General features: G+C 56.2%; 3 protein-coding genes across 4 annotated transcripts; all 3 read right to left on the reverse strand.

Annotated features, from left to right (window-relative positions):
• Positions 1-13: 13 nt before the first annotated feature.
• LYPLA2 (lysophospholipase 2) lies at positions 14-8029 on the reverse strand. Of its 2 annotated transcripts, none has more exons than XM_064731531.1 (10): positions 7838-8029; positions 5249-5352; positions 4377-4408; positions 3695-3760; positions 3318-3365; positions 3075-3145; positions 2780-2853; positions 2573-2674; positions 2279-2455; positions 14-1805 (listed from the first exon to the last, which is right to left on the reverse strand). In XM_064731531.1, the coding sequence occupies exons 2-10, from the start codon at positions 5324-5326 to the stop codon at positions 1755-1757; spliced, it is 699 nt and encodes a 232-aa protein (XP_064587601.1). In that variant the 5' UTR covers positions 5327-5352; positions 7838-8029; the 3' UTR covers positions 14-1754. The 2 variants fall into 2 exon arrangements, with proteins under 2 accessions (XP_064587601.1, XP_064587600.1); XM_064731530.1 differs by lacking the exon at positions 7838-8029 and adding an exon at positions 7471-7664.
• A 109-nt stretch (positions 8030-8138) lies between these two features.
• Positions 8139-10264, reverse strand: PITHD1 (PITH domain containing 1). Its single transcript, XM_064731532.1, has 6 exons — positions 10053-10264; positions 9371-9414; positions 9169-9246; positions 8942-9046; positions 8565-8673; positions 8139-8408 (listed from the first exon to the last, which is right to left on the reverse strand). The coding sequence occupies exons 1-6, from the start codon at positions 10233-10235 to the stop codon at positions 8307-8309; spliced, it is 621 nt and encodes a 206-aa protein (XP_064587602.1). The 5' UTR covers positions 10236-10264; the 3' UTR covers positions 8139-8306.
• Positions 10265-10744: 480 nt separating this feature from the next.
• Positions 10745-27591, reverse strand: ELOA (elongin A). Its single transcript, XM_064731522.1, has 11 exons — positions 27330-27591; positions 22495-22551; positions 21766-21884; positions 19784-20978; positions 18871-18985; positions 18388-18543; positions 17925-18022; positions 17115-17295; positions 14360-14471; positions 13978-14129; positions 10745-13489 (listed from the first exon to the last, which is right to left on the reverse strand). The coding sequence occupies exons 1-11, from the start codon at positions 27585-27587 to the stop codon at positions 13428-13430; spliced, it is 2505 nt and encodes an 834-aa protein (XP_064587592.1). The 5' UTR covers positions 27588-27591; the 3' UTR covers positions 10745-13427.
• Positions 27592-27778: the final 187 nt, after the last annotated feature.

Here is a 27778-nt window from a genome sequence, read left to right on the forward strand (position 1 = left end):
AAAAAAACAGAAGAAAAACCCCAAAGCTGTATTGAGGAATGGAGAGAAGCCGTTCTCCCTGCCGGGTTCCCGGCACTGCTCGGGCAGGGAGTGAGCAGGAATGCTCTGCACAGGGCTGGGCCTGGGCCCCCATCACACACAGTTCCAGTTCACAGTCACACAGGTCAGTCTGTCCATCTCCAGCCCTTGGTGCCCCCTGCCATCCCACCCTGCCAGCCCCTGGTACTCCAGAGAGCTGCCATCCCACCCGTGCCAGCCCCAGGGCGCTGCCATCCCACCCCTGGTGTCCCCAGGAGCTGCCATCCCACCCCTGCCACCCTCTCATGCCCCCCCAGCCAGGCCTGGGGGGCAGGGGCACAGCAGCATTAACACACAGCATAAAAGAGCCCAGGGCAGGGCAGAGCTGGGCTGCCCCCGGTGCCAGCAGCAGCTCTGCTGCTTTCACACTTCCTCAAAGGAGCAGAAATGGAAAGGCCAAGCCCAGAGGGCAGGCAGGGTGGGCCCCACGCTGCACTCTGCAGAGGGCAGTTATTGCTTTGCACAGCCCGGGCAGGAGGGGCAGGGCTGGGGCAGAGCTGCTGGGGCTGAGCCCCCCGGGCAGCCCTCACCTCTCTGGGGCAGGGCAGGGGGAGCAGGGCCAGCCTGGGGAATGTGGGGGTGCTCTAAAAGCCGTGATCAGCCCCGAGGGGGGCTCAGCCCAGGGAAAGGGGGTGAGGGCAGAGCTGCTCCACAGCCGTGCCCTGGGCCCTGTGGGAGGGGAGGATCAGCCAGGAGCCCCCCCAGAGGAGACATTCGGGGCCCCAGCACGATGCCAGCACTCAGAGGGGACAAAGCCACAGGTGATTGTACACGGGGGGACAGGGAGAGCCCCGGGGGCACACAGGCAGGGGCACAGCAGCAGCCGGGCTCAGATGATGGCTGGGAGCAAAGCTGCTCCTTCCAGCTGCACCAGGAGCCAAAGCCGGGGTGCAGGGACCCCCCCTCCCCGAGCCAGCCCCAGTCCAAAGGGAAGGACGAGTAGCAGCAAGAGAAGACATTGAAACGGGGCCGGTGGCTCCGTGAGTGTAAACGAAGCTTTGGGGCTCCCAGGGTGCAGAGCTGGGCTGGGAGTGGGGGAGACGCCTCTGGGATGGAGATTGTAAAAGCAACAAGAGGAGGAGGAGCAGGAGGAAGGAGGTGATTATCCCAGGAGGGCAGAGCCGCCCCGATGGCTGAGGGGAGTGTGCGTGTGTGACAGGCGGGGCCGTGCGGGAGCTGCGCTGCCCCTGCCCGCGGCCCCGGGCAGCCTTTGGCGGTGCCAGCCCAGGGCAGAGCCCGCCCAGGGGAGTCCCGGGTTCCTGAGCCCTCACTGAAAACCCGCGAGTCGCCTGAGGGAGGCCAGGGCAGAGCTCCGAGCCCCGGGGGTGCCCAGCCCTGCTCCTCCCTCCGCAGCCCTAATACTGGTACAAAAACCCCAAAACCTCACCCGCGCCGTGCCAGCCCCGCGGGGCGCCGGGCCGACCGTGACCTTCCCCCGGGAAGCGCCGGAGCCAGAGCAGGAGCGAACAGGCCGCTGCCGGGCCCGCCTCAGGCAGCTCCGGTGTGCGCTCCGGGAGCAGCGGGACAGCCGGGCACCCCTGGCCGGGGGACGCGGGGCAGGGTGCGGGCACGGGGGTGCGGGAGGTGCGCTGGGGGGGCCATGGCTTCCGTTGGCAGCGGGCGGGGCACGGGGACACCTCGGCACCCTCCCCTGCGACAGTCCCGAGGGGCTCGGCTCAGATCCGGGGCAGCAGCTTCTCGATGAACTCCTTCACCGCCATCATCTCCTGCGGGCGGCGCGCGGCCGTCACACCGGGGCTGCCCCAAGGGTGGGCTGGGCCCCGGGAACGGGGCTCGGGGCTCCCCAAAGGCTGGGATGTGCCCGGGAAACGGGGCTGGGGCTCTGCACCTCCCCAAGGCCAGGACAGGGCTCTGTACCCTCCCAGAGCAAGTGTATCTCATGTGTTCCCAACCCTGCCTGACCTGCAGTGCTGGGGTTGGTCCCAAAGATCCCAAAGGAAAGGGACCCACAAGGATTCACAGCCCAGCCCTGCCCAGACCCCCCAACAATCCCCCCCTGGGCATCCCTGGCAGTGCTATCCAAACACTCCCATTCCCTGGGGAGCCTGGGCAGTGCCAGCACCCTCTAGGGGAAGAACCTTTCCCTGAAATCCATGCCAGCCCTCCCCTGGCACAGCTCCAGGCCGTTCCCATGGGCCCATCACTGATCACCACCCCTCCCTCCATGGCCAGCACTGACCTGAGGACAGGAACTGTGCATCACTCCAGGGAAGGTTTTGAACTGCACCTTGGTGGGGGTGACCACAGACTTGAGCTTCTCGGCCGTGAGGGCCCCGAAGCGCACGGGGATCATGGGGTCCAGCTCCCCGTGGCACTGCAGGATGGCAATGTCCTTGTTCACGCCGTTGTTCGCCGCCTGCCAAAAGGAGGGAGGGGACACTCAGGTGAGGGGACACCAACCATGCTCTGTGTCCCCAGCACGAGCCAGCAGAGCCCTCCTGGTGAGGGAGGGGCGTGCCCAGGGCAGGGGTACCTGAGGGAAGGCCTTGTGCAGCGGGAGCCAGCAGCTGAGCGCCACGATGCCGGCCAGCTGGTGCTGGCACGTCAGAGCCGTGTACAGCGACAAGGCACCGCCCTGCAGGGGGAACAGGCACTCACTGGGCACCCACGGGGGTGCAGGGACACCCCCGGGCCCAGCTCACACCCTGTGACAGGTGGAGCAGGAATTGGGGACCCTCACCTGTGAGAAGCCCCCCAGGATGATGCGGTTGGGGGGGATCCCGTTCTTCATCTCGTGCTCAATGATTGCTTTAACTGGAAGGAGATGGAGAAATGGGTGAGTGGAAGGGAAAAGGGCTGGAAAGCATCACTCCAAGCTTCAGGGTGCACATCAGGGACAGGGAGGTGCCAGGGGAAAGTTTGTGGGATCACAGGCCAGCAGAAACAAAGGAGAGGTGGAAGGAAGACTCCTGCTGCAGCCACAGCGAGGGAGAGGCACACAGCAGCTCAGCACCTCCCCTCACAGAGCTCCTTACTGTTTTCTGCAGCTTTCTTGATCCCAGCCTCATCCTCAGGTGCATCTGGAGTCAATCCCATCAGGTCAAACCTGGGGGAAGCAGCAGGGTCAGCCAAAGCCTCTCCCAGCACCCCGAGTGTGGGGGGACAGGAGCTGGGGGGCTCTGCCCTTCCCTGGCCCCCACAGGGCAGTGGATTTTGTCCCCCCATCCCTCTCACTCCCCAAAAAGGTCCCACCCAGCCCTGTTCCCCAAAGCACTGACCAGGAGGGCATCACCATCTTCATGTTGAGGGTCACCGGGATCCGGGGCCTGTGGAGGAACATTTGGGGTGGTTGAGCTCAAGTCTGAGGGGAGCAGGAGGGCTGAGACCTCCCCCTCCCTGCTGAGCCCCCTCCTGCCTGAGCAGGGATGCCCTGGGAGCTCCAGAGCCTTTGTTTGTCTCTCCCTGCAGCCACCAGGGATAAACAAGACAGGAAAGAAAAGAGCCTCTGGTGCTGCTCACTCTGTGGAACATGGAGCAGGAGCTGACCATGGCAGCAGAGCTGGGCAGCCCTGCAGGCCTCAGGCCTCCCCAGCAGCCCTGGCAGCCTCAGGGACCCCCAAGAACCCCCCAGGAAGCCCCCCAGGGCAGCACTCACGCGTGAGGGCAGATGTACTTCACGTAGGGGAGGCGGATGGAGGACAGAGCATCGGCCCAGCTGTGCCTGAGGAGGGACAGGAGGAGAGTCCAAGGCTTGTCTGAGCCATTTCCCAAACCCTGCTGCCCCCAACCCCTCCCTTGAGCTTCCATCAGCCTGAACCCCCCCTGAAACCCCCCCAGAACTGATCCCATCTGGGGAGAGACCACAAAGCCCCAAAGCTGCAGGCAGGGAGGACAGGGAGGAGGGAATCTCCTGGATGGGGAGGAGGGAATGTCCAGACAGGAGGGAATCCCCTGGACAGGGAGGAGCCCTTTGTCACCACCATGGGACCCCGAGGTGGCCCTGCAGAGCAGAGATGCCCTGGTGCAGGCCCAGCCCAGCTGCCAGCCCTGGAAGAGCTGCAGTGCTTATCAGCAGTGCTTATCAGCAATCCCCAAGGCAGCAGGAAATCCACCCGTGGGGGGTGGGGGGCTGCCAGGCTGCCGGGATCATAAATATTCAAGAGCAGCCAGCTCTGGCAGCAGCAATTCCCTGCCAGGCTGGTGCAGGAAGGGCTGCAGACCCCAGCCCAAAGCCCCACACAGATCCTGGAGATGCCCAAGGGAAAGCAGCAGCCAAAGGGCAGGATCTGCCTCAGGCATCCACACATCCTGGGCAGAGCCAGCTCAGGGACACTCACCCCGTGTCGCCAAGGCCATGGAGGAAAATGACCTGTTAAACACAGAAGGGAGGGAATTAGCTGGTGTGAGAGTCACAGAGGGCTGGGCTGGGCTGCAGGGAGGTGGCAAATGGACACTTAGTCACCAACTGGAAGAGGCTGAAATGAGCGTGGAGCAGCGGATGGGTGGGTCAGGGATGTGGTGTCATCCTGCCACAGGCAGGTCCCAACTCCTCTGCACAGCACAGGGACAGGGAGTGACAGATCATCCCACCAGGGTGGCCCCAGAGCCTGAACCCCAGAATGGGCTGGAAGGGATCTTAAAGCCCCTCCAGTGCCACCCCTGCCATGGCAGGGACACCTCCACTGTCCCAGGGTACTCCCAGCCCCATCCAGCCTGGCTGGGACACTGCCAGGGGCAGCCACAGCTGCTCAGGGCACCCTCACAGGGAGGAATTCCTTCCCTGTATCACCAAGGCCTCACAAATCCACCTCCAGAGGCTTTTCATCTCAGGCTCCAGCAACCCCTAAACCTCGGGGAGCAGAGGGGAGGCAGCCTGCAACCCCAGGGAAGGACAGAGTGGGGGGGTTCCTTTGGGAAATTTGCTTTTAAAAGCTTAAACCCCAGTGCCTTGACAAGCTGAGCTCCCACCCTGGAGCAGACAGCACAGAGGGGAGGGGAGGGGAGGGGAGGGGAGGGAAGGGAAGGGAAGGGAAGGGAAGGGAAGGGAAGGGAAGGGAAGGGAAGGGAAGGGAAGGGAAGGGAAGGGAAGGGAAGGGAAGGGAAGGGAAGGGAAGGGAAGGGAAGGGAAGGAAGGGAAGGGAAGGGAAGGGAAGGGAAGGGAAGGGAAGGGAAGGGAAGGGAAGGGAAGGGAAGGGAAGGCAGCCCTTACCGCGGCGGTCTCCCGCTCTGCCCCTGACACGGTGACAGCGTCGGCGAGGAGGGGGACAGACATGTTGTTACCACACATACACCGAGAGGGGTGAGCACTGGCACCTGCGGGCACAGCCTGGGGTGAGGCAGGAAAACAAACAAAGCTCCCACCCCCTTCGGCAGCTGCTGCACCCACAGGAGCAGCTGTTTAGGGGAAATAACGAGCAGTTTGCTGGTGGAACACCCCACGGTGTGGCCTGGCAGTGCTGGAGAGTCAGGAGCAGCCAAGGCTCCACGCGTGGGGTGCTGGAAGTGTTAAAATTAGCCTGGAAATGGAAATTACAGCTCAGAGCCAAAGTCGTTCCTGTGGCTGCACCAGCGTGGGCAGAGGGTGGTCAAAACAGCCCAGCCTCAGCATCCCTGCATCCTTCCCTGAGCTGGGCAGGTCAGGCAGCCCAGCCTCAGCATTCCTGCATCCTTTCCTGAGCTGTGCAGGTCAGGCAGCCCAGCCTCAGCATCCCTGCATCCCCACAGCCCTTCCCTGAGCTGGGCAGGTCAGGCAGCCCAGCCTCAGCATCCCTGCATCCCCACAGCCCTTCCCTGATCTCTGCAGGTCAGGCAGCCCAGCCTTAGCATCCCTGCATCCTTCCCTGAGCTGGGCAGGTCAGGCAGCCCAGCCTCAGCATCCCTGCATCCCCACAGCCCTTCCCTGAGCTGGGCAGGAGCCTGACCCACATCTGCTCCCAGCGGGAAGCAGGAAACCCTCGGCACACAGAACAGGCTCTGCTGCACCCATAAAGGTCCAGCCCTGCTTTATGGGGGTGTTCAGGATGAACCAGAGCCCTGGGAGCTGCTCTGAGCCCCCCCAGTGATGGGAGACAGCCTTGTGGCTGCCCATGGCAGCAGGCAGGGTCAGCACTGCTGTCCTGTCACTGCCAGATCCCACAGAGCACCCAGCCCTCAGCCACAACAGCCCACGGTGTTTGCTCCAACACATCACAAATCACAGCTGCCACAGTGCCCTGACCCCACTGACCACCAGCACTAATTAGATCAGAGCTTGTTTAGGGCACTGCCTTTATCCCCCAGGAACAGGATCAGCCTCCAGAGCACCATCACAGAACATCCTGAGCTGGAAGGGATGAAGGATCATCCATCCAACACCAAACCCTCCACAGACCCCCCCAAAACCCACCCTGAGCATCCCTGGGGTGGTGCCCAAACACTCCTGGAGCTCTGGCACCCTCTGAGGGAAAACCTTTCCCTGAAATCCAACCTAAACCTGCCCTGGCACAGCTCCAACCTCTCCCGAGGTCCTGTTCCCATCCTTTCCTCATCACACTCTGCCCCACCATCCCAAATCACCCCAAAGCTTCCCCAAAGTGCCAGCAGCCAGCCTTACCCAGGAGAAACAGCCTGCTGTGTCTGCCAGCCCGGCCAGGACCTGCCCGACTCGTTCCACCCACTGCTCGTCAGCGGCTTCCCCACTCAAATAAAAACAAAACCACCGGGAACAGAGCAGCTCCCCGGATCTGACACAGCCCCACGGCCCACGTGCACTCCAGGGGCAAAACAACCGGCCAGGAGAGAAACCACAGCTGCCAAAAACCCGGCCAGGAGAGAAACCACAGCTGCCAAAAACCTGCCAGGGAGACGAGGGACAGACAGGAATAACAGCACTGTCCCCTGGCAGGGATGGGACACACTGCTTGCTGGGCTCCAGGGAAACAAGGGATGCTCAGAGCTGCCCCAGACATTCCTGCTGAAATTCCTCTTGGGAACAAAAAATTCCTGCTGGGAACTGCCACACATTCCTCATGAAAATCCCAAAACATTCCTCCTGAGAACCCCAAACATTCCTGCTGGGAATCGCCACACATTCCTCATGAAAATCCCGAAACATTCCTGCTGGGAACCCCAAAAAATTCCTACTGGGATCCTCAAACATTCCTGCTGGGAATCGCCACACATTCCTCTTGGGAATCCCAAAATTCCTCCGGGGAACCCCAAAAACTTCCTACTGGGATCCCCAAACGTTCCTCCAGGGAACCCCAAAATTCCTGCAGGCAATCCCTGTGCTGCTCCTGCCCCGCTCCTGGAGGGAGCACAATGGGGATGAATCCCCTCAGCCGTGCCCGTGTGGGTGTAATGGCACAAACACAGAGCCAGGAGGTGAATCTGGGTCCCATCCCGCCGTGTCGCACCCACCGGTGCCACCGGATGTTAATTAGCGTTAATTACCGTGCCTCAGCCTCTCCCCGGGCCCGCGGGGAGCGGAATCCAGCGGGGGCTGCAGCGATGGAGGCGGGATCCCCGGTGTTCCGCCAGAACCGGGGCTCCCTGCAGGCTGCGAGGCCCCGGGGGCGGAAAGTCGCAGCCCCATTATCTCACCGAGGCCCACCGAGCCAGAACCGCGTCCGTGCACCGCCGTTAATCCCCGTTAAAGGCCCCGCCGCCCCCCCCAATCCCCGCGGCCCTCACGGAATGTCCCCCCCCCCGTCCCACAGCAGTGGTACATCCCCCCCGCCGCGCCGCTGCCCGGTTGCGCACCCCCAGCCCCCCCCGCAGTGCCCGGTGGTACGTGCCGGCCCCCCCCCACTCCCCGCACCTCTCCCGGGCCCGGCGCGCGCGCTCCTCGCGGCTCCCCCGACGCGCTCCCACAGGAACTTCCGGCTGCGCGGCGGAAGTGACGCACACACACCGGGAGCGACCGGGCGGCCATGATGGAAACGGGCACCGGAGCGCTCTCGGAACGGCGGCCGGGCCCTCGGGGATTATCGGTGACACGGCTCGGTCCCGCCCTGCCCGCAGCGCCCTGCACCCGGCGGATGATCGGTCACGGGGAGAGGAGGCCCCCGCCGCTCTCCCCGCCGGTGCCACCCGCGCACACGGGACGGACAGCGCACAGCTCTGCACCGCAGCGTGTTTATTGTCAGTCACAGCCGGTCCCGGCCCCGCACACGGCTCGGTGCAGCCTCCAGAGCGGCCCCGCCGCCCCCGGGATGCCTCGCACCGACCGCGCCGTGTCCGTCCCACAGCCGCGGAGCTGCCCCCGTCCTGCCCCGGGTGGGCTCCCGTTAGGAGATGAAGTGAGTCTGGGGGGTGATCTGTTCCAGCTTGTGGTCGGCCGGGTTCGCCGAGGCTTCGTAGTTGCAGATGGTGACTTCGTGGCGATGAGCCTGGGTGGAGACGGGACGCTTAAAATCCGGGAAAAGCAGAATTCCATGGGGAAAAGCAGAATTCCACGGGGGAACGGCAGGATCCCACAGATCCCACAAGGGAAAAGCACGATCCCAGCCCCTCCCACACTCTGGGCTCTCTCTGCTCTCACTCACCTCCGTCCACTCCCCCTTCAGGCCGATATAAAAAATCTTGGTTGTCTCAGCTCCGAAGTTCTTTGGGAAGTGCATGGAGAGGTGGTAAACGTTGGAGAAACGGGCGATTCTGCAGGAAAACACACCCTGAGACCAGAGCTGCTGCTCCTGCACCTCCCCTGAGCCCAGCAAGGGGGGTTCCCTCACACCAGGGTGATCCTGCACCCCAGGAATTCCTGCCCCAGGCTCTGGGATGCAGTTTCAGAGGGCAGGACAGAGCTGGGGGGGATAAATCCTCCTGAGGGCAGCTGGGGGGCTCTGCCCTGTGCTGCCCCTGCCCCAGGTGTGTGCAGGGCTCCTGTGGCAGGCAGCAGCAGCCCCCAGGGAATGGCTCCTACTTGGTGGGATATTCCAGCTCTCCCAGGGGATCCCGGCTCAGGCTGAAGGTCTGCTCTGGTTCCTTGGCTGTGTCATCAAAGGACATGTGAGGAATGTTCCTGAACCTGGCAGGACAGGGAATAATTAACAGCAGGTCAGCTGATTGGATTCCGTCCATTAACAGTGCTCCACAGAGAAATGGATTTATTTGGTGTCCCCTGTGAGGAGGGGAGCTGGGGTTACTCACAGCCTCATCTCAGCCGGGTGTGTCCCATCGTCCTCGCCCATCACAATGACTCCTTTCAACTTCACACTGCCCGTGAACCTGCCCAGACACACGGACAGGCTGCTCAGACACACAGAGCTCACTCCTGTGCTCTGCAGGCAGCCCCAGGGCAGGGGAAGGAGCCCTGGCAGCAGCCAGGGCAGTGCCAGGGGATGGAACTCACGGGATGTTGAAGAGCAGCTCCTCATCATCATCGCTTTCCACAAACTGGGGACAGAGAAGAGCAGGTCAGGGGGTGCTGGGGACAGCTGGAGGGATCACCCCAGTGGGGTTTAGGGGGCCCTGATTATCTTGCTCAGAGAATCCCAGAATGTTTAGGATTGGAAGGGACCTCTGGAGCTGTCCCAGCCCAGCCCCTGCCCAGGCAGGGTCAGCAGGTGGCACAGGGACACGTCCAGGTGGGTTTGGGATGTCCCCACAGAGGGAGACTCCTTGGGCAGCTGTTCCAGGGCTCTGCCACCCTCATGGCAAGAAGTTCTTCCTCACGTTGAGGTGGAACTCGTTGTGGTTTATTTTATGGCCATTGCTCCTCGTCCTGTCACTGAACAGAGCCTGGCACTGTCCTCTGACACTCCTCGGGGATATTTTATGGGTTTATGGGATGCCCTCTCAGCTTCCCTCCTCCAGCCTGACCAGGCTCAGCTCCCACGGCCTCCCCTCATCAGGGAGATGTTCCAGACCCCAAATGATCTTTGTGGCCTCCTCTAGACCCCCTCTAGCAGCTCTTCCCGCCCTGAGCGGCCCAGGCCCGTACACCGCGCTCAGCGGAGCCTCCCTGGGGCCGAGCCGAGGGCAGGATCCCCCCGGTGCCCGCCCCGGTCCCCGGGCCCTGCTCCCCGTCCCACCTGCGAGCGGTCCCCGCGCTCCTCCCAGGGCCGGAACACGGTGGCTCCGGAGCCCTCGCGGCGCTCGTTGAGGCACTGCAGGCGCTGCCGGTCGATGCGCAGGTAGAGCCCCCAGGCCGCGCCGCGCTCCGCCGCCTCCTCCCCGCAGCAGCGGCACCGGCCGGGCCCGTGCCCGTGCGCCATGGCCGCGCCGCCACCGCCCAGTGCGCATGCGCGGCGCCCAGACACGCCCACACTGAGGGGAGGACACGCCTCTCTGTCACCGAAACCACGCCTATATTTCTCATATGGCACGCCCATCTCTCTGACGTCATCGCATGTATTAATTAGCCGCGCCCTCATGTACATAGCCACGCCCATGCAAGCCGGTGATTGGTCCGTTGTGTTGTAGCTACGCCCATATGGGGCGTGGTCTGGCTCTGCACGTGCTGAGCCCGTGATCCGCCCGCTGATACCGGGGAGGGGTCCCGGTGGTCCCGCCCCGCCCGGGGAATGGCTGCTGCTTTCTCACAAAGGCTCCGGGGGTATTATCCGCGGGGATCGTTCCAAACAGCGCAGGAACGGGAGCAGCACCCCCGCCGGGAGACCGGAATTGGGATACCGGAGCATCACCCTCCGAGCAGCCACGGAGTTTCCGCCCATTGTGTGTTTAATATTCGTTGTCAGTGTCAGGAAAGAACGAGCAGGCACAGTCCAGTGTTGGGCTTTTATTGAGACATGATTCTCCTCTTTTTTTCATATAACTTATCTAATTAAAATATTCATCTTAGTTACCACAAAAAAAGGAACATAGAAAATTGTATATATATATACAGAGTTTGGGACCAAAATACAAATACGAGTCTTAGTCACTCCTCCTCTTCCTCCTCCTGCAGGGATGGGTGGAAGAGGCAGCTCTGCTCCACCTGCAGCGTGTGGAGGAGCACAGAACAAGCACACAGTGTCACAGCCTGAGCACTTTGATCCCAGACTTTGCCTCGAGTGTCCCCAGGGAAATATCCCTGCTCTGCTCCAGCTCAGGGCCGGTGCCGGCCCCTCCCCAGGCTGGATTTAGTGCCCGAGCCAAAGGAAGGGAAGGGTGAGGGGTTGGCATCGAGGGGTTGGCATCGGCCCTGTGAGAGCAGAGTGACACCAGCGTCACCTCCCTGCAGTGCCACAAACAGAGCACGGCCACAGCTGGCAAAGCCTGGAGCAAAGGGGGAGCTCTGAGAGGGAAAGAGCAGCAGTGCTTGGGCCATACCCACAGCTGAGTGGGAGATCAATGAATTGGCAGTTTAGCAGTGCCCAAATTGCTCCTGGGCATCGCCCAGATCCTTTGCTCAAAGCTCCACCGTGTCTGAACAACACCAGGCTCTGCTTCCCTCCCCTCTGCCCCCACCCCGAGCACAGAGGAGAAATGAACAGTAGCACAAGGGTCAGCAGAAGAGAATATATTGTTATCTAATTAAAAATACAGCAAAATTAAATACAGCAAAACCACGGGAGAGTAAAGGAGCCGTTATCTTACAGCACAACACACACTGAAATGCTGCACGGGGACATTAAAGCATCTGGGACTGTAACAAACTTACAGCACATGAGAGTCTGAGAACATTTTTTCCAAGAATTCCAAACCAAACAAAGAACAGACCAAATAAACAGGAGACAGGTGTTCAGAATGCTTTTAAAGAAAGACATGTCTTCTAAAGCAGGTGGAAAAAATAAAAAGGAAAGAAACAAACAACCCAACAGAAACCAGAAGCAAAACAGGGATTTTTCTGGAGCCCTCCAGGGAGGACCCTTCACAGCAAGGTTTCCCCCGGTCAGTGCACACAGACATTGGGATTTGGCAGCCATGGAAAGCCAGCAGAGCTTCTCAGGAGCTGCCAACAACAACAGCATCCACCACCAGCATCTCTTCCACCCAGACAGCAAAGTCCTAGGGCAGCAAATATGGCTTGGAACAGGAGAATCCCTCCCCTCCCCGACCCAGAGAGGCCTGGGGTCTCCCCAGCCCCATCCTGTGCTTGCAGCACCCTTGGGTTCCCTTGGGGCAGAAAGAACATGAGCAGAAACCTTCCCCAGACACAGCCCACAGGCAGAAACCTTCCCAGCAGCACAAACTGTGCCCAGCCCTGTGAGCCCAGCTGCCATCCCCACATCCCCAGCAGGGCTCTGACCTCTCCAGGAGCCCCAGGGCACCCCCTGGCACCCCCATCCAGCCCCTTCTCCCTCCTGAGCTCCAGCTCCTCACACAGCAGGCACAAGGGAGCCTCTGGAGCTCCTGCTCTGAAGGACACACATGTGTTACAACAGCCACATTCCCTTGCTCACTTCCCTCCAACCTCATTCAAGTGGTTTCAGGTTCAAAGACCAAAACCCTTGGATTTTTCCAAAGAAGGGACAGAGCAAAACGTACAGGGAAAAGACTTTAGGATCTTCCCAACTGGAAATAAATCCTTTGCAATTCCACACAGAAAACAAGACAGAAGAATTCCTTCCTGCTTCCCACTATAAGAGGCAAACAATGCCTTCACTGCTATTTAAAACCTGGTTTCCATTGCAAAGTCCCCAATCTCTCTCAGATAAAAAGTTAAAATCTGACTTGATGCACAGTAATAGTTCTCCCAAACCCCCAGCAGTTTCCTTCCCAGCAGCCAGCAGAAGACAACAGCAGCAGAGGAAACGTCCCCAAAGGCTCTTGGCATCCCTGCAGGACCACAAAAGCACCTGGACAGGATCTACAGCAACAGCACAGAGAGGGTCAGGAGCTCAGATTTTATTGACACACACGAGCAGGGAGCAAAGCCAAAGGCCTGGCAAGTGGCTGGGCCACTGGTCCTGCCTGTCCCAGAGTCTCCAGGTGAGACTTTGGGCCCAGCAGGTGACAGGAAAGGCTCCTGTGACACCCAGTGTCCCCTCAGATGGATTCCAGCTCGAGTCACACCCTGGGACTGGGTTGGGAGGGGAGGGACTACTGGGAGCAACATAAATAATGCAACAGGGTAGAGGGGCAAAATATTAATTAAAACCATTTTATAATTTATTAAGAGGTTAAATAATTGTAAATAAGTCTCTGGATCTTCCATTCTCAGCAGGCGCCAAGATTTCACATTTTCCTGTGTCAGGAGATTCTGTACACCCTTCTTTCGAGGGATGACAAAGCCAGAAACAGAATGTTGGGGACAGGGGGGTAAAAGAGGGGGGGCTTGACACTGAGAAAGGGACCAGAATAAAAGATAAAATACTGTGCCGTCATCTTGTGCAGATCAAAGCTTCTCCCAGCAGCTGCAGCCTCCAAAGAGTTCAAAGATAAGGAAGGGCTGTTTGGGTGCCTTCTCCCCCTCCAGTGCCACTCCTCCCCAAGAGAGAAAGGCCCAGCTCAGCACTGCAAACTTATCTCCGAGAGAACCTGTTCTTGAAAGCTTTGATAGTCTTTGCCATCATTGGTGCAATTTCTGCAAAAGAGAAAGGAAAACAAACCACCACTGAATCAAACAAAAAAGCCCCCACATGAAAGGAAAAGTGATGGAAGAAGAGCTGAGAGCAGCTGGAAGCTGCAGCCCTGGCAGACAGGAGGGTTTGAGCAGGGCCCATCAGAGTTTTTAGGTCACAGACTGAGGACAAGGTGCTGCTTTCTGCACTGCACCAACACTGATCCCTGGTTAAACCTTCCAGACAGAGCTGCACTCCAATTCCAGACAGCTGGACAGACACAGGGCAGCAGGAGGGCAGACAGAGGTTCTGCCTCACTGGTACCATCAGGACAGGCTGATCCAGTCACCTCTGAGTGGGTGAATCAAATATTTGCAACAAGTTTGAACAGAGATAGAGAGAGGAGAGACACCAACACCAACCCTCCTGCACAGCAGGAATCCTCCCCCAGCAGAAGCAGCTGTTCCTAAGCTCTGAGAGGCCACAGGGGTGTGCTGCAGGCTGTACTTACTCTTCACAGGGGGTTTCCTGGGGTCGTAGGAGGAGAAGGTGCTACCTGAAGACGGGGCCGAGTGGGCGCTGCTGGTGCTGGGCCCATCGTAGGACTGCTCATCACTGGCCCGAGCGTGGCTTTTGCTGGAGGGGTACAGGACTGGTTTTATTCTGCAACAGACACAGCACAGGCATTGCCATAAAGGATTCACTTTGAGTTGATTCTACAGATACAAGGCAGGTTTGTAACAGCAGCAGGGCTGATACAAGGTGGAACCAGCAGGATCTCAGCACTTCCCAAGCAATTACAGTTACAAGTTTCCCTGCAAAAGGAGCTCCCAGACACACAGTATCCTCTCCTGAGCTTCAGGGGGCCCTGAGTGCTACAGAGAAACACTCACTTGGTCTTCTCTGGCAGGAGAGGGCCTCCAGTTCCAAACTTCTCCTGTCTCCTCCGAACGTCCCGAGGGGGCTTGGCTGCAGAGTTCACAAATGCCATCTTGGCCACTCTCCCTGCAAGAGTCAGAGGGACACATCACTTACATCCAGCTGGCTATAAAGGAGGCTCCTCACTGCTTATCTTCTTCATCCACCCCTCACAGTCCATCCATTCCAAAGAAACAGTGACAATCTCCTTCCTAAGGTCTGAACCTCTTAGAGTGAGAAATCAAAGTGATCAGCTCAGCAGTTCTCATTATGTTCACCCAAAAACCAGAAATGTTTACCCCCCACCCCGGTTCTCTTCCATGCCAGCATGGAGAAGCCACATGGAACAGGAGCCTGCTCATCCCTGCTGTAAAATATTGAGCTGCATCCACACCGTCATGGATGAAATCAAGACACCGCTAAACCACAAAGCAAGGGAGCACACAGAGCCAAGAAACTCCTAAACTGGACTGGAGTTAAGCCCAGATGGGCATCCCCAGCCCCACCTTTGGGTTTGTTGGCGTGGGCAGAGCCGATGTTGTGTGCCATCACGAGCAGGCGCTGCTCGCGCACGTCGCGCAGACGCAGGTATGTTCACCCAAAAACCATTATGTTCACCCAAAATCCAGAAATGTTCACCCAAAACCAGAAAGGTTTCCCCCCACCCTGGTTCTCTTCCATGCCAGGATGGAGAAGCCACATGGAACAGGAGCCTGCTCATCATTCCTGTAAAATATTGAGCTGCATCCACACCGTCATGGATGAAATCAAGACACTGCTAAACCACAAAGCAAGGGAGCACACAGAGCCAAGAAACTCCTAAACTGGACTGGAGTTAAGCCCAGATGGGCATCCCCAGCCCCACCTTTGGGTTTGTTGGCATGGGCAGAGCCAATGTTGTGTGCCAGCATGAGCAGGCGCTGCTCGCGTGCATCGTGCAGCCCCAGATATGTTCACCCAAAAACCGTTATGTTCACCCAAAAACCAGAAATGTTCACCCAAAAAACAGAAAGGTTTCCCCCCACCCTGGTTCTTTTCCATGCCAGCATGGAGAAGCCACATGGAACAGGAGCCTGCTCATCCTTGCTGTAAAATATTGAGCTGCATCCACACCGTCATGGATGAAATCAAGACATCGCTAAACCACAAAGCAAGGGAGCACACAGAGCCAAGGAACTCCTAAACTGGACTGGAGTTAAGCCCAGATGGGCATCCCCAGCCCCACCTTTGGGTTTGTTGGTGTGGGCAGAGCCAATGTTGCGTGCCATCACGAGCAGGCGCTGCTCGCGCGCGTCGTGCAGCCGCAGGTATGTTCACCCAAAAACCATCATGTTCACCCAAAATCCAGAAATGCTTCCCCCCACCCCGGTTCTCTTCCATGCCAGCATGGAGAAGCCACATGGAACAGGAGCCTGCTCATCCTTGCTGTAAAATATTGAGCTGCATCCACACCGTCATGGATGAAATCAAGACATCGCTAAACCACAAAGCAAGGGAGCACACAGAGCTAAGCTTGGCTAAACCTTCCAGAGAACACACAGAGCTAAGCCTGGTTGAACCTTCCAGAGAGAACTGGACTGGTTTAACCCAGCTGGGCTCCCCCAGCCCCACCTTTGGGTTTGTTGCTGTGGGCAGAGCCGATGTTGCGTGCCAGCATGAGCAGGCGCTGATCGCACGCATTGTGCAGCCGCAGGTATGTTCACCCAAAAACCATTATGTTCACCCAAAAAACAGAAATGTTTCCCCCCACCCTGGTTCTTTTCCATGCCAGCAAGGAGAAGCCACATGGAACAGGAGCCTGCTCATAATTTCTGTAAAATATTGAGCTGCATCCACACCGTCATGGATGAAATCAAGACACTGCTAAACCACGAAGCAAGGGAGCACACAGAGCTAAGCCTGGTTGAACCTTCCAGAGAGAACACACAGAGCTAAGCCTGGTTGAACCTTCCAGAGAGAACTGGACTGGTTTAAGCCAGCTGTGCTCCCCCAGCCCCACCTTTGGGTTTGTTGGCGTGGGCAGAGCCGATGTTGCGTGCCAGCATGAGCAGGCGCTGCTCGCGCGCGTCGTGCAGCCACAGGTATGTTCACCCAAAAACCATTATGTTCACCCAAAATCCAGAAATGTTCACCCAAAAAACAGAAATGTTTCCCCCCACCCTGGTTCTCTTCCATGCCAGGATGGAGAAGCCACATGGAACAGGAGCCTGCTCATCCCTGCTGTAAAATATTGAGCTGCATCCACACTGTCATGGATGAAATCAAGACACTGCTAAACCACAAAGCAAGGGAGCACACAGAGCCAAGGAACTCCTAAACTGGACTGGAGTTAAGCCCAGATGGGCATCCCCAGCCCCACCTTTGGGTTTGTTGGCATGGGCAGAGCCAATGTTGTGTGCCATCACGAGCAGGCGCTGCTCGCGCGCGTTGTGCAGCCGCAGCTATGTTCACCCAAAAACCATTATGTTCACCCAAAATCCAGAAATGTTCACCCAAAAACCATAAAGGTTTCCCCCCACCCTGGTTCTTTTCCATGCCAGGATGGAGAAGCCACATGGAACAGGAGCCTGCTCATAATTTCTGTAAAATATTGAGCTGCATCCACACCGTCATGGATGAAATCAAGACACTGCTAAACCACGAAGCAAGGGAGCACACAGAGCTAAGCCTGGTTGAACCTTCCAGAGAGAACTGGACTGGTTTAAGCCAGCTGTGCTCCCCCAGCCCCACCTTTGGGTTTGTTGGCGTGGGCAGAGCCGATGTTGCGTGCCAGCATGAGCAGGCGCTGCTCGCGCGCGTCGTGCAGCCGCAGGTACATCTCCCGCCACGACTCAAACTCCTCGGGCTTCTCGTTCTTGAAGTCTCGCAGGCAGTGGTTGTGCCACAGCTGATCCGTGTCCTCCACCAGCACCTGAAGCAAATACAGAGCTGGGATCCCTCCTGACTCCTCCTTTCCCTCAGCACCAGCTCAGTGCTGGTGGAATTCCAGCAGGGCCCGTGGGCTGCAGTGTAGGAATTGTGTTTTCTCACAAAACTATCTTTTCTCTCCTTAAAAAGGAAAAAGCTCAGAAGTTTCTCTCTTTGATTAGGTAAAAAGACACCTCATAGGACCTTGGGGGACTTCACCTCAAACTTAAGGATATCCAATTGGACAAGAGCCAAAAAGTCCTGTCTGAGCAATTTACTAGAAAAAGAAGAGAACAAATAAACTAATGGCTTTTGTGAGGTGTTTTACCAGGAGCAAAAACCTCTTGCACCTGGCTCGGTTTTTCTCTGTAAAGAGTTTTGTTATTTTGCCTTTTATTTAAATTTTTCTGTTTCCAACAGAAGCCATCCTACAAATTTTTTGCCTTCTAAGGTAGCTGAGCTATCTTGGGTGTGATGTAAATCTCCAAGAGCTTATGAGACTTAGCTCAAGGAAACCCATGTATCACTGCAATGCCAGGAACTCAGGACTAGCAATGAAAAGAGCAATGAAAAGCTCTCAGAGGTGAGGACAGCCCTGCACATCACATCCCTTGTCCCAGCCAAGGCACTCACATGGTTACACTCCTCGATGCGATACAGCTGCTCCGGGGTGCACCTCTCCAACACGGGCTCCAGCACTGAGAAAGGGACACCACCCACTTCATAGATTGCTAGAGAGAAGCAAGAAGCACAGGGTATTAATTATCCTGCTCCTTCCTTGCCAAGGAAAGGGCTTGACACCTTGAAACACAGTGAAAAAAACTGCAATGTTGCACAACGCCATTCAGGATGAGGGGAGGAGAAAGGAACCTCAGGCACTAACATCTCCAAGTTGAGAAATATTTGTGCAAGCTCCATTTCCCATAATTTCCAGTGATTTAGCACTGCTTGAAATAATTCTAGGTGCTGATCCCTGCAGCCCCTGGGCTTCCAGTGGGATTTATCCCATATTTATAACAGGGGGAACTGCTGGGGTCTGTACCAAGTTGCCAAAATGTCAGTGCACAGTGACTCAGAGACAAGGACAGGTACTCACAGTCGATGTTGTTGCTGAGGACCCTGATACACTGCTGGTACAGGGACATCATCTTTGGGAGGTAGGCAGTTTTGGAGCCAGAGTACACCTGCATTTTGGAATTTAATCGGCGGCCTGTGAAACCAGCTTCACTCTCCTCCACCGGCGAGGACACAGCTGTGGAGGGAAACCATTGCAGTGAGGAGGGGACAGAGAAAAGGAAGAGCCTGTCCTGATACATGGAACAGGAGCCACAAATTGGAGTCACCCAGAAGTGACCTAAAGGGCAAAGTCTTCTCCAAGAGGCTGCAGAGCAAGGAAGGGCAAACCCAAAGCCTGAGCCCCAAAGAAGCGTCAATGAAGGATTTTTCTATTTTCTGATGGAGCACATGGGAAGCAGCTGCTTTTTTATCCCTTGGCAGACCCCAAAGAAAAGACCTGAACCCACCCCTGCTCTCTCCCCCAGTCTGGCTCATTCCAAACCCCTTTTCCTGCCCAACCTACCTTTCCTTTTAGTCTGGGAGCAGGTGATGGACTCGATGGAGGGAAGAGGACGATAATTGGCCTGGATGGGGGGCAGGGGGATGTCTGGTAACGTCGGGACCACATCTAAAATTATCTGGAAGGAGAGGATGGACATGGAATAAAGACAGGAGTACAGCAGAATGTGACATTCCACCAGGGTGCAAACAGCACTCAACTGTGGGGGTTTTTGCACATTTTAAATAAACCACTCAATGCTGCTCAGTTTGTACCAGGGAACAGCCTCAGGGGGTGGCTGCCAATAGGAAGAAACTGAAATTTGGGATCTGAATCATTCAGCACCTTCCAGAAAGAACCATGCATGTTTTTAACATATTCAGGACAAGCAGAAGCATTTCCTTGATCTCAAACACTCATTTACCATTTTCTGTCTCTTCTCCTCTTCCTGCAAAAAACTTTGCAATGTTGCAGGAGAAGGGAACCTCAGAAACTGAGGGAAACTGAAAACTTTGATATGGAGTTTTATGAAGCACTTACTAGAATGAGTGGCAAAGCAGGATTTGTAAGTTAAACCTTATAAAAACCACTTTGTGAAGAGGCAAGTGTTTCAAAGTTGAGTAAAAAGATGAAACAGTAAAGATTTTACATATTAGTTCCTATTTATACACCAAACCCTGGCACCCATGTGACAAAGGATCTGCACAGAAATATTGCTCATTTTCCAGACTTTCACAAAAGAAGGTTTGTCTTCTGGAATGAGCTGCCTTGTACCACCAGTTCTCCCATTTCTGGCCACTAAAAAAGGTCCATTTTAGAGAAGCATAAATACTTGAGAGGGGAGACATGGGAACCTCTTTAGGAGGAGATGCAGTGCAAACTGGGCTGGATTCTAAGCTCACACCCACAGATACTCTGCTTTCTTACCAAACCTTACCCTCTTTGGTTTAGGAGGCTCTGGGGATTTCTTCTCTGCCTTTTTCTCACTTGTTCTCTTGTGGCTTGGACTTTTCTGACTGGAGCTGGAGCTGTTGGTAGTGGCTTTGGATCCATTCTGTTTGCTGTGCCCTCTGTCTTTGTCCCCAGCTGATCCAGCTGAGGGCTTCACCACTTTCTTTTTCTTTTTCTGGGGCTGGTCATAGCTGAGATATGACTCAAACGACATTGTAGGTTGTTCAAACTCATCCTCTGCTTCCCCCTCCCCAGAATTTGAGGAAAACCCCACTGATTTTTTGTCCACATTGGAGATTTTGCGCTTCCCCTCCGAAGACTTTAAGCTCCCAGAACCCCCCTTTTCCTTGATCCTATTGCCTGAGTCACTCTCAGCTTTCCGTTTCTCTGAGTTAGAGCTCTCCAGGCTCTGCTTGGACTTTTCCAATTTGCTCTTCTCAGAGTCCCGATGCTTTTGCTTCTTGACATGGTTCTCCAAAGATTCCTCCGAGTGCGGCTTCTCCTTCCTGGAGGCGCCGCTTTCCCGATTCTTCTCCTTTTTGCCGCCCTCTGACGTCCTCTGCTTCTCCTTGCTGCCTGCTGCCACGGGGGATTCTCGGAGCTGCTCCTTAAAGGAAGCCTTGTGCAACCTCTCAGGGCTGAAGGCAGAGCTCCTGTCATCCCCTCTGCCATCGAGTCGCTGTTTCTTGTGCGAGGATTTGTGCTCTTTGCCCCGACTCGCGTTCCCTTTGTCGCAGACGTCGCCGCGCTCCCGGCCTGCCCCCAGCTTCTCCTGGAAGCTGTGCCCTTTATTGGCTTTCCTAGGGAATAGTGCTGGTTCTTCCTGCTCCTCAGAGGCATAAGGGTCTGTGTCCATGTCCTGAGGGCTCTCACTGGGCTCAGGTGACACTGCTTGCCCACAGTCCGAGTACTCCTGGTCTGAGGAGAGCACCGGGGAGGATCTGCCCCAACCCTTCCCCTGGTGGCTGCTATAGCTGTAAGTCTCATAGGCTCTCTCAGGCCTAGGATACCTTTTGGACTTCTTTTCCCTATGATCTGGGCTATAGGACTGGCTGCAAGAAGGCTGGAAGGGTTCTGAGTATTCCTGATCAGCCTCCTCATCCTCTCTGAGGGAGGATTCCTGATGCCTTTTGCCCGAGCTGCTCCTCTCGTAGTCACGGTCTTCAGGGTCCAGGTTATTTCTGAAAGGAGAAGGAACCAAAAAGAGTGAGATTAATACTGCCCAACATGAATGAAAAGAGCCATTCCCTGGACTGGAACACCCCTCATGGAAGGCCAAGGTTGTATTTGGTAGCTTTGTGGCAAAAATCCCACTAAATCTCTAAGGAACAGCAACAATCAGTGATTTAAAAATTGCATTTTTAGTGCAAGAATTGCATTTTTGTTAGAACTAGAGACAGAACCTTGTCTGTGCCTACACACTCCTGGCTGTGTGATGCTGTGGGAAATGTCCCCCAGTTCCACACGTGGGAATACCACTCCTTTAAATTCCATTAATAACTGGCCTTTATCACTCAAATCTGTTTGATCTCTCTGGGTTCAACACAGCTTTGTTACTGCCACATGCTTGCCAGCAATAACTTCCAGTTTCCATAGGATTCTGGCTCATGAAAGCATTCTTTCAATTTACTTGGGCCTAGAACTTCCTGCCTTCAGAATCACAAAATGGGAAGCAAGCAAATTGCATCTTTTGCTTTATTAAGGGCACTTGTTTTGGCATCTCCTGTTAATCTCTTCATCAAACTGCAAATTTTTAAAAGTTGGCCCCAACTTCCACATGAAACTGCAGCTGTCGTCATCCCAACACTCCAGAGCCAGCAAGGGCAGGAAGTTTCTGCCAAAACAAGGCAAAACCCCCAGGCAGAGTTCACATATTGGTTTTACAAGTTTTTCCAGAGCCTTGGCCAGAGAGGTTTGAAGTATCCACTGAGAAAACACTGCCAAAGCTCAAGCATGGGGCTCACTCACCGCTCTGCCTCCTGCGCCACCGGCACCAGCTTCTTCCACCTGGCCACCAGGTCCTTGGCAAAGTCTCCCACCAGCTCATGTTTCCTCAGGCTGTTCACAGTCTTCCCAACTCCTGTCTCCTTCAGGACAGAGCCAGGAATCCATCTTAGCAAAGCAGGAATTCTCACCCCTGCTAAACTCCCTCAAGAGTCAGAGAAACCAACACACTCCCTACTGCTGCAAGGGAGAAAGTTCCTTGATCTAACAGCAAAAATATAATTTTATTATGTCTTCAGCTGCTTTATATCACTCACTACTGTAAATCAAAGGTTAATTCTACCTTAGACAAACACTACTTATTTGTATTATTAACCCAAGTCAGTATTTACCATGAGAGCTGGCAAGTTTGAAGACAGAAGCTATTAAAACCTGTAAGGATTAGCACTTCCTCATTTCCTGCTGGTCTGTTATTGCTGGGATCTGCTCCAACTCCCTTATCCCAGCCAGGTGTTAATCTTTTGGGAGAAGTGAGCGTGACAAACTGTCCTGCATGGCTTCCCACCTGCCCTGGCATGCTCCCTCCCCGTGCCTGGCACTTGCAGAACCTTATCACAATCACGCCTGTGTCACTGGGCTGGAGCAGGTGCTGAGACAACACACCCTGTTCCAGGGAAAGCAGATTCCATGGAAAACAGCCCTCCCTGGCTCCACAGACACGAGGGAAAGCCCCAGAGATTTCACAGCTCTTACCACGAGAATGTCAACTGTGATGGGTAACTCTGACAGCCTCTTCAGACTCTTCAGCAGCTGTGGAGACAAGAGGAGAAGGGTTCAGAGCTGTCACACAGAACCACAGACTGGGATTGGGGAGGAAGGAAATGCTGCACTGCTTGAGAGCTTGTTAGGAAGATCCAAGTGGCTGACAGCTGCTGTCTCGATCCAAAAAAGCTCCTGAGAAGATGAAGACGAGGGCCAACTGCAAAAAAATCTCATCTCTGCCCACAAGAACCCACCAGAAAGTCTTGTAACACACCCAAATATTAATGTTTGCAGCTTCAGTCTGGTTTAAAGCACTGGGAACACAAACACACAGCAAGAGGAAGAAAGCACTTGAAGCCTCTCAGAAGGTGGTGGTGGAATCACAGCCCTTGGCAATAAAAAGGGGAAGGAAGATTTCTAGATGCTCTTAAAGACCTAAGAGGGGAACCTGTGTCTCCACTGCCACAGGCTCTCTTCAATCAGGTGCTAAAACAACACCTGATCCCTTCCAAATTCCCTCCCTCTTGCTCCACTCTTTTCCCTTCACCAAACACCAGAGAAGTGTTTTTTCCTCCACACACCCCCAGCAAGGTTCTGCCAGCATCTTCAGCTGCTCCACGGGACAGGGTGGGACAAGGAGCCCTCTCCAAGGAGGAGCTGGAGGAGTTTGACAAGAAGAAACAGCCTCAAGCTGAACCAGGGGAGGTTCAGGTTGGACACCGAGAGAAATTTCTTCAGGAAAGGGTGGCCAGGCATGGAATGGACTGCCCAGGGAGGTGGTGGAGTCACCATGCCTGGAGGTGCTGAAGGATTGACCAGACATCAGGCTCTGGGCTGGGGATCAGTCACAGGTTGGATCCAATGATCCTGGAGGTCTTTTCCAACCCCAATGATTGTGGGATTCTGAGTGCAGGGGATGTTCCTGCACCTCTGCCAGCCAGGTGCTTGGGGACATGGCCTCCCCACGATGGCTGTTGGCCCTGGAGCTCCAGTACATGGTAGAACACATCTGACAGCACTGTTGCCCCTCACATCATTTCCCACAGCTCAGCTATAGCCACAGTCCAGCCTCATCAGCATTCCCATTATTACAGCCCCTATAGAGCCCCGGCTGTGCTCAGCACTCCTATGCTATATGCCATACAAAGGGCTGCCCCTGATCCACAAGATCTTCTCTTTACAGCACTGTGCTCGTGCTCAGATCAGCAGTGTCAGCCTGAGCTGCCCCCCAGGCACCCCCACAGCACCCTGCAAGGACCAGGCAGGTTTGCAGGAATCTCTGGAGGGAAAGGAGTTCCTTGAACCTGTTTGAGGAGGGTTCTGCTTTCAGAGAGGAAACACTCCTCGACACCCAGAGAAGGGTTCCACTGACATGAGCAAAACCACAACTTCTGCTCACTAGAAACCACCCCTTTCTATTTAGGACCTAATAACTGTGACACAAGGTTTCGGTTTTCTTGGTTTAGAAGAGTGAAACACTGATACCAAGAGTGGCTGCTGTTGCCTTGCCAGCACAGCTGCTCAACAAGTGCTGGCAACTGAAGGCACCAAAGCAAAGGCAGCAGAGACAGAGCCCAACTCTGCTGCATCTCCTCACAGTTCAGGGCTCAGGATCCCTCTGGGAAGGCCAAAATCCTTCTGGGATTGGTAATAAAGAGTTTGGATTTGTGTGAACAAAGGGGGCAGGAAAGGAAAGAAGGATGGATTTTTGTACTGGATAGAAAAAGACTAAACCAGGAAAATATTAAAGCAACAGCATCTCTGTGAGTAATTAATTCATAGAAAGGTTTCTTCAGAGCTTACAAAATCCCACTGTGAGAGTCAGAACCAAAGGAGAGCTCGTTCTGGTGTCCCTAAATATTTTCTAGCTACACCCCACTGCAGCATCTCCCACAGTTCTGTTTGCTCTTTAGTAATTTGCTGCCTTCAGGGCTGAGTTCCAGGAAGAGAAGTGCTGCTCTCAATGGCAATGCTGTTCTCAGTGTGGCTGGGGACCAGGGGAGCCACACACTTGATCCAGAACACGTCTCATGAGGAGCTGAGATATTCCACAGCCACTGCAGTCAGTTCCTCCATGGTCCTTGCGCTTGAGATGCACCAAGTGAGACAACTTTGATGCAGTCAGGCTTAAAATCTTGTACTAAACTTTATTTCCTTTGCAAACAAGCTGATGGAGTTCATCCCACTGAGGCTTACAAGGACATCAGGAGGAATTTTGGGCAACAGGAGGAAATTCTTCACAGAAAGGTGGTCAGGCATTGGAGGGAGGTGGTGGAGTCTCATCCCTGGAGGTGTTCAAGAAACAACTCAGTTGATATGGAAGGGTTCCATCAAAGGTTGGACTCGATCCTGGAGGTCTTTTCCAATCCTGGGATTCTAAATCTGGCAGCTCACCTTGGAAATAACCAAAATCATACAAATCCTGCGAGGAAAAGGCGACCAGGTGGGAGACAGAGAACACCAAGCTTGAGTTTTGTGAGACACACACAACAAAACTCTTCTAAAACACCCCAGAACAGGGCAGGGCTTCAGTCAATCAAGACACAACCCACAAAACTGAGTTCCAGCTCCAGTCAAGTCCTGCTGAACATGGGTGGATCGTTTTCTTTCCCTGAAAGAAGGCAGCCAGACTGTTACCACACTACAAACACACACTAATATCAAATTGCTCCAGCACAGCCTGGCCTCCATGAAGATGCTCTTGCTCATGTTTTCCTTCTCCTCTTTCTTCCCAAAGCCCTGGAGCAGAACTTGTACCTCCTCTGCTGGAAAAAAAGGACATTTTCCAAACCATGACAGCACTGTCCAAGATTTCACTTGCACTGTTCTGTGCCAGGAGCCCAATTTTTACCCAAAACCAGGAATAACAACACTTTACACCTTTCAGCAAGGCATACTGGGCAAATATAATTCTTTCACATTCCTGATAAAATATTTTGAAAGGATCAGGCAAGAAAAGTGAGAACTGGAAATGGTGTAAGGGTGAGCAGCACCCAGGGATGCTGTGGATTTGCCCTGCTGATGGGGTAAAATTTCTTCAACAGGAAGGCCCTCACATGATCCATCAAGACAATGCAATGGCAACTAAATTCAGGCTTTAAACCACTAACATTTCCGAGGATGTGGTTGGAAAAGTATCAGAAGTAAAGAATATAGGTCACAGGGCCTTTCTGCTGGGGAAGAAAAGAGCTTTTCAAGTCATTACCCTGCTTTACCTCCTCTGCCTGCCCTTGCAAAACCGCCCAGGATCAACAGAGCAAGAAACGACTTCACACCACGAGGTCACTGCAGAAAGAGCCGGGCTGTGCAAACACTGCCCGGGGCTTGCAGTGCTCCAGAAACACTCCAGCGCTTCTTGCCCGAGCTCACACGAGGGGCTGGGAACAGCAGAGCTAACTCTCTGTGCACAAAGCGCTGAAACAATATTACAAGCCTTGCCCACGATCTCAGGAAGCTCAGACCCCCTGGATCTGCCTCCCTGGCAGTCCCTCGGCTCCATTTGGGGCTCCACCAGTTCAACCCTGCTCTGAGAGGGTGAGGAGAGTAACCAGATCCCATTGCATCACCCCCAGCCAGGCTGGAGCTCCCGCAGGGGCTCCCATTTCAAAGGGTCAGCACTCCAGCATCCTCTCCTCCTCCTGGGTGGTGGGAGATCTCGGGCAGCGAGTTCTGCAGGTGTTTGTTTCGGTGACACAGAGCCAGCCCAGCACGGAGCAGCTGCACAGCCCTGCCTGCCTCCTCTTTCACCTGAATTACACAAAACGCGAACCCAACACGTGGGAATACTCCCAGAAGAAGCTCCCCCTTTCAAACAGGAGAATGGAGTGACAGCACGCCCGAGTTCCACCAGAATTCCAAATCTCACTAGAAAAACCAGCTCTGGTGCAGGACAGTCGCTGTCACCAGAATGTCACCGAGCTCAGCGAGCCCGGGGCAGGTCGGGGCAGCACCGCAGCAGAACATTTTGGCAGCGGGGACAGAGGAGCCAAGCGAGTCCCCCCAAGGCCAGAGGGAGCGGAGGGGACAGGAGGGGAGTCCCGGGCCCCGGCGGGGCCTCCCTGCGTGGGCTCAGGGCGCCGCGGCTCCGCCACCCAACACGTCACCGGGACACGGCTCTTCCGGAGAGCTCTCCCTCCGCTGCCCGAATGCCCAGCCCGGCCACCGGGCACCCCTAAAGGGACCCCGGCCCGGTACTGCCAGGGGACACCCCAAAAGGGAGACCCCAAAAGGGAGACCCCAAAAGGGAGACCCCAAAAGGGACCCTGCCCGCCACTGCCAGGGGTGCCCCTAAAGGGATCCCTGCTCGTCACTGCCAGAGGAGACCCCAAAAGGGACCCCTGCCCGCAATTGGCAAGGAACGCCCCAAAAGGGATCCTTGCTCGTCACTGCCAAGGCACAACCCCAAAAGGGAGACCCTAAAAGGGACCCGTGCCCGCACTGCCAAGGGAGACCCCAAAACGGACTCCGGCCCCCAAGGGAGACCCCAGAAGGGACCCCTGCCTGCCACTGTCGCGGGAGGATCTGCCACGGGACCTCTGCCACCACCCCAAGGCTGCCACGGGGGGACTCTAAAAAGGGACGCCCGCCCACCACTGCCACGGGGACACCCCACAAACGACACCGGCCCGCCGCAACGGGACCCCCAGGGCCCGCGAGCCGGGGACGAGTCCCGGGCAGCCCGCACGTCCCAGCCCACGCAGCGCGGCCCCGGCCGGGCACAGAGCTGCCCGCGGGGGAAGCCCCGGCGGAGGGAGGCCCTGCCCCGCGCACTCCCGACCCCCGTCCCCACCGCTGGCACCCCGGCGGGCCGAGGCAGCCCCCATCACCTTCTTGGGCTCGGCGCTGCCCGCCAGCCGCGCCTGGAGCCGGCCCACAACTTCCAGCACCGACTCCGCCATTTTTACTGCTGGAGAGCCGGCGGCGGCGGAAGCGGCTTCAGCGGCCGCCGGGCCCACGGCGCTGCCCCGCCGCCGCCGCCATCTTGGCTGCGGGCAGGAAGCGGAAGCGGCACCGCGCGGCCTCGGCCATGGCGGGTGAGGGCAGAGAGCGGGGGACGCCATGTTGGGGGCTGGCAGCGGCGCCATCTTGAGTGCTGGCAGCGCCGCCCTGAGGGGAGCGCGGCTCCGCGGCTGTGCCGGCCCTGCCCTCAGGAGGGGCTGCCACAATCCCGGAGGAGCTGCGGTTCTGGAGATCGTCCAGTTCAACCCCTGCCCGGGCAGGGTCAGCAGGTGGCACAGAGACACGTCCAGGTGGGTTTGGGATGTCCCCACAGAGG

The sequence above is a fragment of the Zonotrichia leucophrys genome, chromosome 23, assembly GCF_028769735.1.
Source record: "Zonotrichia leucophrys gambelii isolate GWCS_2022_RI chromosome 23, RI_Zleu_2.0, whole genome shotgun sequence".
NCBI lineage: Eukaryota > Metazoa > Chordata > Aves > Passeriformes > Passerellidae > Zonotrichia > Zonotrichia leucophrys.